This window comes from Glossina fuscipes, unplaced genomic scaffold (genome assembly GCF_014805625.2).
Source record: "Glossina fuscipes isolate IAEA_lab_2018 unplaced genomic scaffold, Yale_Gfus_2 0, whole genome shotgun sequence".
Taxonomy (NCBI): domain Eukaryota; kingdom Metazoa; phylum Arthropoda; class Insecta; order Diptera; family Glossinidae; genus Glossina; species Glossina fuscipes.
Window position 1 is genome coordinate 11337169 of NW_023998414.1, and position 12036 is coordinate 11349204.

At 33.5% G+C, this 12036-nt stretch overlaps 2 protein-coding genes across 7 annotated transcripts in view; one reads left to right on the forward strand and one right to left on the reverse strand.

Annotated features, from left to right (window-relative positions):
- Nucleotides 1-265: 265 nt before the first annotated feature.
- On the reverse strand, nt 266-1217 carry LOC119643805 (40S ribosomal protein S14a). Of its 2 annotated transcripts, none has more exons than XM_038043312.1 (3): nt 1151-1217; nt 637-886; nt 266-563 (listed from the first exon to the last, which is right to left on the reverse strand). In XM_038043312.1, exons 2-3 carry the CDS (start codon nt 871-873, stop codon nt 345-347), a joined length of 456 nt encoding a protein of 151 aa, XP_037899240.1. In that variant the 5' UTR covers nt 874-886; nt 1151-1217; the 3' UTR covers nt 266-344. The 2 variants fall into 2 exon arrangements, with proteins under 2 accessions (XP_037899240.1, XP_037899244.1); XM_038043316.1 differs by lacking the exon at nt 1151-1217 and adding an exon at nt 1018-1144.
- A 753-nt stretch (nt 1218-1970) lies between these two features.
- The window catches only part of LOC119634359 (zinc finger SWIM domain-containing protein 8), a 24790-nt gene continuing 14724 nt past the window's right edge, over nt 1971-12036 (forward strand). Inside the window, exons 1-2 of one of the 5 annotated variants that reach the window (XM_038028487.1) lie at nt 1971-2677; nt 3615-4411. In XM_038028487.1, coding sequence (XP_037884415.1) covers nt 4042-4411 — 370 coding nt within the window. In that variant the 5' untranslated portion in view covers nt 1971-2677; nt 3615-4041. The remainder of the gene's footprint in view (nt 2678-3614; nt 4412-12036) is intronic. The other 4 variants (XM_038028576.1, XM_038028669.1, XM_038028745.1 and 1 more) reach the window with 4 other exon arrangements.

Below are 12036 nucleotides of genomic sequence, written 5' to 3' on the forward strand. Positions count from 1 at the left end.
GACGTACAAAAGAAATTCATTTGAATGGAGCGAGATCGTTCAACTGTGCAACAAATTCTATATTATGAGCAACAGTACACATATCCATTATAAGTTATACTCTAAAAAATAAATTATGACTGGTCGTTATTTCATTACGATGCAACCGTAAGCTGCTTATTGTAACGTAACGTCGTCAATATGTTAAGATCATTGAGTGATGTACATAAATGACAATCGGAAATATAATTCCTGACTTGTATACATTCATAAAATCTAAACCTCATTGAAAGTTCATATTCAATTTTTTTTTTATTCTCACTTTAACTTATTAAAAAAAAAAATTAGAAAAGCTCGCCTTTCGTTTACAAACGGCGACCACGACGGCCACCCTTTCTGCGAGTTGAATCCGACGGAATGGGTGTAACATCTTCAATGCGGCCAATTTTCATGGATGAACGAGCCAGAGCTCTTAGTGCCGACTGGGCTCCAGGACCGGGGGTTTTAGTCTTGTTGCCACCTGTAGCGCGCAGTTTGATGTGTAATGCAGTAATACCCAATGTTTTACATTTTTCAGCAACATCCTGTCACATAAAATATTGTTAATAATGTCAGTAATTTTATTTACTCAATAACGTAGAATCGAACGAAATTTACTTGGGCTGCTAACATAGCAGCATAGGGAGAAGCTTCATCACGATCTGCTTTCACTTTCATGCCACCAGTGACACGAGCTATGGTTTCACGGCCCGACAAATCGGTCACATGCACGAATGTATCATTAAAACTTGCATAAATATGTGCAACACCGAAAACATATTCACCATCACGCACTTGAGGACCCAAAGATACTTGGACCTCTTCCTTTTGAGCTTTAGCTTTACGGGGTGCCATCTTGTTTAATTATCTATGTGTTAAAATACAAAACAAATCAAACGCTTTAGAAAACAATTTTATTATCGAATTAGGAAAAAAGAAAACCATGTATCTTCTGTAAGTCAAAAACTTATTCATAAACATCGTTAATATAAACACCACCTTGTATTCCCGAAATTAAATAATTCTAATGTTTAAAAATGTTAGTATTTAATGACACTTTGCTATTACGGTGATATTCATAAATTATATACGAATTTTCCAAATATTTGAGAAACCTTTATGAAAAACTGACCCAACTTCGTGAACCGGATACGGTAAAAGAAAGTATAGTAGTGAAGGTTTGTCAAAATTACTAAAACTGCAAGAATGCTGTTTTGAAGAGTTGCCAGATTATTTGTAAGAGAGCTAATTGAAACATTTTGCTTATTTTATTTTAGAAAATTTACAAATTTATTTATCATATTTGTATTTTTATATTATGATAACTTCTTTATTTTAAACCATTCTAATTCTATCATATTTTTATTTTGCGATTACTTATATTTCTCTCTCCAGCCAAAACTAAGTTTTTCAAATTTGAATGATTTTTCAGTAATACAATCAGAAAAATTCAATTCTAGATATCGCGATTAAGGTTGCTGTAAAAAAATGAAGCCGCTGGCCTATAAAAGAAAAAATTTGTTTGTCTATATGACATCTCTTCATTTCTGAGTAAAAAAATAGTATAATAAAGTTTTTTCTTTTCTTTTAAATTCAATGCTTCCTTTTTTGGTCTAAGAATTTATTTAATAAAGTTTTTTTGAAATTTTCTCAAATTTCAACTAAAGTAATTAATTAGCTAAAGGAAAGATTCCCATTGAAATTCCTTTTGTGGCCGAGCTTGGCAGCTATATTGTTAAAAAATATACGTTTCTTTTATGGTTACGGCTAAATTCTTCATACAGAGTTGTAATAAAATACGGATTTAACTTGATTTTTGTACTTGACATTGCGTGCTTTGCGTTATAAATGTTATACAAATTTACATCGCCTCTCATCCTGAACTCTATTTTTATCCCTGACAATTTTGTGATAATTATGAATTAAACCTACTAAACATATTTTTTGAAAGCCATGGCAGCAGTGTTTTAAGTGAGATTTTGTTACAGCGAAAATATCGACAAAGGAATTTTTTAGCTCCCCACGACGCGACAAAAAAATTATAGATAATTGTAGAGAATTTCTAAATTTCCAGTTAAAAGTATCTCAATAATTGAAAAGACAATTCTGTGCATTCAGTGTTTAAAGAAACTTATAGGAAAATGTAAAATTTAAAAGAGAATTTATTGAACAAATATAAGTGTTGCAGGCGAAACGAACAATGATAGCACAGTGTAAGCAAGAAAAAAAGTGAAAAAAGTTCTCTAAACAAAAATATGTGCAGAATATTGATTAAGTAATTATTCATTAAATGAGCAAATGATGCAAAAGAGCATTGAAAATTTTACAAGAAAACTATCCACAAAATCTCTTTTAAAAATATTTCATTTGTGAAGGAAAAGAATTTTCCTTAAAAGAATAGAAAAAAAAAAGTAAAGTGTAGAAAAAATGAAGCGAATTCATGATTAGTGGATGAAGGTAGAGCGAAGAAGGCGAATTCATAACGCATTTAGAAAAATAATAACAATGAATACAAGAAAGTATGTAAACAAAATATAATTACAGCAGCAGAGAGTAGAGAACCAACTTAAGAAAAAAACACACAAAAAAAAGCAGCTGTTGGGTTCCGTAAAAGAGAAAAAAAGAGGAAAAATTACAAAAAAATGATTAGTGTTTGTGTGTGAGTTAGGAGATACTGGTTTTTGGAGTTGTTGAATTTGATTGTTTATTGGTGTATATGTATATAAATATACATGTATATATATCCATATATATATATATAAATATATATATATATATATATACGTGTATATAGATATAGATAGATATATGTTGCCCTTTCAAAGTGTTGATATCGATATTGTGAATTTTTTATTTTCTGAATTGTGTTTACGCGCAAGACATCAATTCGTGTTTACAAAGTCATTGTACGGTAACACATACATGCACACGAGTATATGCAAGAGAAAAGGTACCTAAACGCGAATCAACTTTAACTAAACTCCTATCGAAAAAGAACGGTGAAAATAAACAATCAACACATAATACACTAGCCGTACATAGGAAGAGCAACAACAATAGCAACAATAACAATAGCAACAACCACAAGCACGACGGCAACAGGAGCATTGAATTGGGGAGATATTTTTTCGGTGTATTCGCTTTGTTTTGAATGTCTTTTTTTTTTTTTTTTTTTTTTTTTTTTTTAACTCCCATTCCTTTTGATCAGCATCTTTGTCAACAAATGCGAACATATCAAAGAGTGTGCTCGAGAGATCTGTAGATCTTTGGGAACTGCCTGTCTCACTTGCAGCTTATTGAGTGATATTTTTACTCCTCTGACGTTTACGCTTTGTTTATTGACGATGTTTGTATTGCTGGGACGCTGCAGTTGATTTTATGTTAGCATACAAAGGAACTTGAAAGCAACGAATGCGTTGCCATCGTCGCGTTGCTTGCATTTGTGTTTGTGTTGGTATAAACTTTATACCTTACATCCCTATCGAAATCAACGGATAAAATTCTGTTATTCGGGTGTGTGCGTGCAATTCTTTTTTCGTTCTGTTGTTATTTTCTTTAACACCATATACAATATTTGAGTTGCTTATGTTCCACAGAACATTCGTGGGGGGTGAATAAACGATAAAACAAAGCTTCCCCACTTCATGGCAGTTGTTTAATTTGTTTCACCACGTTTAAAACGAGTTCACATAGTACGTGGAGAGAACGTATTTAAAAAAATTGAAAAAGAAATGAAACATTTTAATTTGGAATCTTAAGGTTATTTTGTGTCGCGTTGTTGGGAGTAAAAACCAAAAAATCATCCATCAAACATTTTACGTTTATTTAATAAACAAAGAATTGAGGAAAATACTGTAACAATTTTCCAATGTGTAAATAAATTTTAAAACTCCATATTTTTGAAATCTTTTAATATGAAATATCATTAAGAAGAAGAAAGAATATTTAAATTCTAAAGAAACTCCCCTTTATTGGCTAATTTTTTGAGGATCAACGTTTTGCGTTTAGGGTGTGCGTGTAAAAATGGTTAATCGTAGTAATAATAGTAACAATAACAACAATAGTAATAATGGTAATGGCGGTAATGGGCCAGCAGCTGATGCCGCTGCTAGCGTCAATAATCGCCGAAATGCTGCTAATGCAGCGGCTGCTGCTGCCGCTGCTGAAGGAGCAGCTGCTGCTGAATGGGTTCATGAGGATATGGATCATTTCAGTTTTGACGATTCGGACCGTTTCGAAGAGGACTCATTATGTAGTTGGAGTTCAGAGCCTGAATCCTTGTATAATAATTGGCGCGGGTGGAAGAAACCTTCCAACTACGGCTTGGGTAATGGATCAACAACGCTTGGTGCGGTAGATGTTGCTAACAATACCCGCGAAAATACCGTAACAGGTAAGCATCTCCATTAATGTTAATATGAGATATTCATGCACAACAGATAATAAAAACAATATTTTACTCCGGATAGATAACTTGTTATGCAATACAGGCTAGGGACTGGACATTAGTTTCCAGCACTTATTTTTAGAAGGTTTTTAAATTTTTTTTTTTTTTTTTTGTATGATATTTTCGAGTACTTTAAATTACAGAGTTTAATTAATTAACTGACGATCGAAATATGATTTTCAATTGGGGATGTATTGAGGGAAGCAATCTCAGCAAAGTATACTGAAGGTAAAATGGTTTCAAAGCAAAGTAAACTTACAGGATTTTCTACAAAGCTAATCTATAACCTGTTCTTTGCATGCGCATATAATAAGCAATTAAAGCAACAACAAGAAGAAAATCAAAAGTTACAATTGACGAAGTTGCAACAACATCATCAAAATGCAGAAATATCCTCCTAAAAATCAAAAGTGAAGAAAATTACATTTGTTTTACGATGAATATTGGATACGTTACATTTGAACAAGAATGAAGGCTTTTGATAATTGCGGGTGTGTTACTACACGGAGCGATAAGAAATTTTAACTGATTCTGCCCAGCTCATAGGTAGATAACTCTTGCTTAGCCGCAAAACTATCAAAAATAATCTTGAGAAATCTTAAATTGCTTTCCATTTTCTGATGCACTTTGCGTGCAAGTCAGACTCGATCTATGCATTCAACTTAAAAATGCACACATATGCTACGTCTCGATTTTTTAGGTTTCCGATGCTTCGATCTTAAAAGCTCCGATCACAGAGAACGATATATATGTATTTTATAAAGTTATTGATGCTTATTTATTTATTACAAATAGAATCACAAATTTAATATACTTTTATCCTTTAACGATTGCTACGAAACTAAAGAGAGATATACGTGAAGGCAGAAACACAAAAAAAGGAAGAAAAAAAAAAAAAAAAGATAAAATAAATAAATAACATGAACAATGGCTACATCTACAAACAATCTCATCACCATTATTATTATTATTGGCCCTTTCGTTATTTTTTGATTTTGTGTTGTTTTTATATACCCATCATCGAAGGATGTGAGGTTGATTCATTTTCACAAAACATATGTAACGTCCAGAAGGAATCGTCAAAGACCCCACAATGTATATATATTCTTGCTCATCATCAAATTCTAAATCAATTTACTAAGCATGTCTGTCTGTCCGTCGGTGTAATGTCTATTGTAAAAATTCTCGTGGCCGCAAAAACGAAGCTATCGACTTCATATTTAGCCAAAATATTGAAAGTTTCTGGAAATGGAACAAATCGATCGAAGAACACACCCACAGCATCACGTAAATTTGCAATTTTGAGAGTAAAAAATTGTTTTTTTTTTTTTATAAATTAACAAAATTTGAACTCATGTTCTATGGTCGATGCCTTAGCACTTGCAGAAAAATTGGAAGAATTGACCAGGTCCATTCAATATTATTAAGTATTGAAATTTAATTTTTTTTCAATACCTATCAAGGTGCAGAAACAAGCTTCGAAATCCGTATGAAAGTATATAAAATCTGGGTCAGTTTCAAATTTGGAGTGCACTCAAACGTATCCGTCTGTTCGTCTGTCCGTCTGTCCGCCTGTCCGCCTGTTTGTCAGCCAAACTGTCGCCCTAAACTTTTCAAAGTACATGCCTACAACATTCACGCGCCTATACGACAAAAACTTTTATTTGGAAATTGAAAAAAAATCAGTCTCATCCATTCACTCTATTTTTATAGAGGATGAAAACGTAGTTCTTTTACTTTTTTTTGTCTGAATTGTGATGGGTGTAAAAGATTCGGTCACGACCGAATATCATTTTCTTTACTTGTTTTTATTCTTTTCATTTTATTTCGTATTTTATACATACGTCATGTTATTGCTTTGGTTTACTTTAATAAGGTCTGAAAATCCCGTTGTTTTGCTTTTTGATTTCGATTTAAATTTAAAATCGTGACTTGTCTTTTGTTTAAGAAACTCGAAAACTTTGTTCATCATTGCCCTGCTCACGGTTGTCGCATATGAAAGGACTATAAATTTTGAGGTAATTGACAGTGAACAAGACTATTGAACAGCATTAACTCTACTTACAGACAAGTGTTTGGAGAAGTAGAGTAAAACAAACGCAGAGAATATAAAGCGAAGCAAAAACCCCTATCGAACAGTGCGGTTCAGTAAGAGTGAATTAAAGATGAAAGAAAATATATATATATATCGAATATGTTGAGCAAAAGTTTTTTTTTTTTTTTTTTTAAATAGATTCTTGATTGATTTCATAAAACGCAATACTCGCTCATCCAACATATTATTTTTGTTAATACAGTCGAAGCCTATGCTTAGCGCGGCTATTCTCTGAATGAGACAGACGTTCACGTTCACGTTAAGCAACACAATCGTGCATACACGAACGTCATACGTACGTACGTATACGCATATGGTCAACGTTAACATCTTATCTCTCCAAACGCATCATACCTAACTAATCTATGCGGCCATTGTATAATTTCAAAAATCTTTTCTCTAATTGACTGGTGTTGGACTTGTGTTCGTTCATGTTTGCTGCTACTTGCATATATATATATATATATATATATATATATATATAAGGATGTGAACAATATATGTACGTGTATGTGTATATTCATACAAATTGATTTGCTGTATTTTGTAGAAATGAATTTTTAAATTGACAATGATTGGAGATTTATGTTGATGCGGCTGCCATTACCTCTCTCCCTAACAAACAAATAACGATAATTTCATATCTTGCAATTGCAATCATTAGTTGCTAGATTTGCATTAATTGTGTGCGAGATTGCCTATGGCTGAGATATCAATAAGTGATTTAAGAGCGTTACCTATATAAAGATTGTAAAAATTTAAATAAAGTTAATGGATTTTTGGTAATTTTTAATCAACTTTTACATGAACACTTTTCATGCTCATCACAAGAAATTGTATTTGTGAATATAATAGTTTCTCATTCCGTTTCCAATACAAAGATGTGCATGAACGATGAAACTCACGCACACATTTATATATATGTATGTAAACCTATAATAAATATCTATATATAAAATTTGTCTATAAATATATACAGTGAGTGTCATTAATATTGGATTTTTTCACTTGACAAAAAGTAAACGCCTAGTCCATTGTCCAAATATGAAATTTTTTTTTCTTTTACAATTTTGTACAGCAAACAAAACATTATTCCAGTAGATAAGAAAATTAAATAACTTCAAGAACTCAAAAAGCTTCCTATTACGTTCTTGTCACCAGCGGCTTACGAAGACTATGGCAATGGTCATATTATGGCTTATTATGCATTGGGCCAATGGAGTTGGAAAATTGGTGCTCATCGATGACATTGATTAAGGATATTGAAGAAAAGGATTTGAAAGAAACTGCACACAAACTTCGTATTTTCTTAACATTCAAAGTTTACCAACACAACGACCTCAAGTCTAAGTCCCGCTCAATTTAAGAATGGATCATATATAGCTGCCGTAAAGTGCTTCACCCTATTCCCCAATCAGTAAGCATGAATCCCATCAAAAATATATGTGTGATGAATTGGACCGGCATGTAGCCGGTCTCTTCCGTTCAAGATGAGAAAATAGACTACAAGACGAATGGAGTAAGATCCCTGTTATCTACATAAGAAAAATTATACAAAATATGTCAAAACGTTTAAATCACGTTATTAAGCAAAATGGATACCTCACCGAATATTAATTTTTAATAATATGCTGGTTCTTTTATCTTCGTATCCTCCCTTATTCGAAAAAAAACCCCAATATTAATGATGCTATGTTTTTTGAGAGTAACTTAATTTTCTTATCTACTGGAATAAAGTTGTTGTTGTTTTTTTTATATTTTTTTTTTATATATATTAATATGTATTCCCTCATAGTATAAAATAGTAAAAAAAAAGTTTTTATGTTAGGACTATAACAAGCATTTACAAGTTGTCGAGCAAAAAGACCCTATATTAATGAAACTCACTGTAAATAGGGGAAGTTTTTAATTGAACGAAATGGGAAGAAAATTAAAATGTGATACACTAATGAAATTTGAAAATAGGTTCAATTCGACCACAAATATATCCACAGCAGATAAAAATCGTAAGAAAATTTCAAAGCGATTCTTAAATATTTCGCTTAATAAGATGCGAAAATATTTTCCAATTCGTTAGATAAATGCGTCTACATTCGCATGCAATAGATGCAAAATTTTAAGGTGTCTATTAAGTAGACATTACCGGTTATTTTTCCTTTCATTTCTCAACAATTATATACCTTTAGTTTTGATGCGGTTTTTGCTGGTGGCAAATTTTTTGAATGCAATACATATGTAAATATATATGATGTGTTCTCTATGCACATATATGTACATACAATTTTTATATGTTTTAAACAATGTATACTTGCTTATATATATATATATATATATATATATATGTATACATACAAATGTATATGTAGATAGGTATGCATGGTTTAAAACGCTGGTGAACTGACCAGCCAGAAAAAAAAAAGTAGAAAATAAAATTCTTATCATAAAATGAAGGAGAGGAAGAAAGAAAACATGACCGTCGTCGTTTTAATTTCGATGCTCGAGTATAAATTTTTTAATGTCTTACAATGTTTTTATATATCAATCGGCGTACGATGGCGTTATATACTATTATCGTCGTTACATTTGTTGCAGTCGTACTTATGAAGACTCTGTAGGAAAAATATATAACAGAATGTGAGATTTTTATTTCATAAAATTTTTCGATTCCTGATCATTATAAACAATGTATTATCCAATTTCGCTTGGTGAAATCACAATTACGTACTAATAAATTTTTCCCAAAATTTCAATTGATTATTTATAGCCCTTCGCTTGCAATTAGCGAAAAATCGATTACATTTGCTTTAAACTAGGGCTCGCAAATTCCATTGGAAGCTGTAAGATGGTTTAGAGGTTTTCCGTGCATACCCTCATGTTTTTTAACCTAAAGAGTTCATATAAATGTATCCACAGTGGCAGGCCTAGTATGTAAATGTGTTGTCAAGGTGAAGGTATATGTGCGGAATGTTTATGATATCTATGTTATAAATTATATACGATGGAGACAATATGATGTATGTAAACCGTACGACATATAATATATACCACATATGGTCCCATATGATATATAATTTTGGCTGTGCCTGTAGTCAAATGTTACTTCGCTTACATCCAACTTGCAGATCGTAATTTTGGAGATATTTTGATGGAATTTGTTCGGATCGGGCCACTTATTCGACCACTTCCCATATATGGAACTTATTTTAAAAGATGTACGGACATATATATGAAGATGTAAGGCATTTAATTGTTTGCTGGCATATAGGACGATGCCGTTATTATTATTATTAATTACATGGGCAAGTCCTAGAAGATCTACTATATACGCCCGTGTCCCTAGCTCTCCAATATTAGGATTTTTATGAATACTGTCACCTTCTTTGGATCGGAGCACCGTACCGTGTCCGGTGTAGTAAAACGCTCGTCAAACACTTGGTGTCTGATTCTGCAGATCTCCTCACATTCACATAGAAGGTGATGGGACGTTTCACTCGTCCTTTGGCAGAATCTACATGAATTGTTATTAAACATATTCATGTTTTTGAGACGGTACCTGAGGGAATTATGGCCCGTGTAGAAGGCGGTAACTAAACGTAGATTACTTCTTCTTCGTTCCAGTAGTTTGTTGGTCTGCACATTGCTTCCAACGGCAATGCGCTTTATTCTCTGCCCATTGCGATACCAGCTTATTAATGTGGCTTCTAGGTACGCCCCAGAACTGTTCAGAACCTATCATGGCCCCTCGGGCTCTCGTGTTAGCTAGAGAACCCTAGTCAACCCTTTCGTTGCCCCCAGCACCCAAGTGGCTAAGCACGCGTATTAGGTGCCTGCATAGCTCATTCAGTGTTTGAAGGTCCTCCAACATAAGCCTGGATGTTATCATTCGCCTCCTTAGAGACTTTAACGCGGCTTGGCTGCCGGAGCGTACGCAGACCTGCTCTTTCCTGCGTTGCCTTCTTAAGCATAGAATATGGAATATGGAGGGACCATGTTCCATTGGTATGACCTTCTGGAAACTGGGGTGGCAAACTTCTGCCCGTCAGTGTATCATTTCCTTGATTTCACCTTGTGTTTAAAGGCTTGTCTATGCCAACGCGATCCCGGCGTTATGGTCACCCTGAATCGATGGAACAGTACTAGCTTGACAGTACAGTAGTCCGGTATTTTGACAAAACGCTCGTCCATGAAGTTTTTCAATATCTCTAAGTGTCCCCTGAGATTACCCGGTTTTAACCTGTCGCGCGCAGGCATGCCTCTTTTTCTAAAGCAATAGGAAGAGGTGTGATACCTAGCAACGCCTCTAGGGCGTTCAAGGGGTAGGATTGTCGTTATTATAAACCACGATTTGTCCAATTATCACGCTGTTTAACCCCGGTTTTAACAAGTCAACTTCTAACTCTCAAGGAATAGGTATATTGTCAGCATATTGCGCGATGGTTTCCAATGAGTTATCCTTAAAAAACATTTAACTACTACTTCCGATATCTTGCGTCTGGTGCATTGGAAAATGATCGGGAATCGGAGTTGGTAGGCTATAAATTATATGAACATGGATAAAAGAAGTCTCGAAAGTATTGATTTGAAAACCAGTTCAAACCAGTTTCCGAACCTATTGGTGGGGTTAACCCCATTTGCGAATCGACTTTTATAAATTTAGTTTCTTACTTTAGACGGCAAACATTCAGAATTATTAGCGTTATTCTTTAAATGCCGAGTTACAGTAATAATATTTATTCTATAATTTTCTGAACATATCTGAAATGTAAATTTAGAACGTTCCAGTTAGAACCAGCAAACATGAATAGTATTAATATTTTTTTTCTTTGCAGAAAAACCCAACAAGTAAAAAGATTAAATTCGGTCGGGATCAAATCTTTTGTACCCATCACCGCTCACCGAGCGCATTTGATTTCTTCTATTTTTCAAATTAAAGGTTTTTGTCGTAGAGGCGTGTGGGCGTTGTAGGCGTGTCCTTTGAAAAGTTTAGGCCAATTTCAAATTCTTTTGCAAATTTGAAGTCGATAGCTTTATTTTTGCCGCCACGAGAATGTTCACAACAGACATTACATAGACTGGCGGACGTGCAGTGTCGGACATACATCGATGTAGAATTTGATGCTGGTCAAGCATATATACACATTGTGTGATCTCTGATGCTTCCTTCTGGGCGTTGTAAACGTTTTGACAAAATCAATATATCTCTCGTCGTTTGGTGATGGGTATAAAAACAACTGTAAAATTATAACTGTAAAAGTGTAAATGTTAAATAACATGAATGAGAATTTTGAAACTAATTAACAACAGAGTGTCTCCACAGTTTGCATACACATTAGTGCATGTATATTGCATGTTTCTTTTCGAAAAACATTGTCTGCCAACATGTGAACATTTTGTGTCATTTCTTAAATAATTCCTTACGGTTGAGAACATTTGAATGTCATTTTTATTAAAATAAGAGTTTGGAAGGCAGGGATGG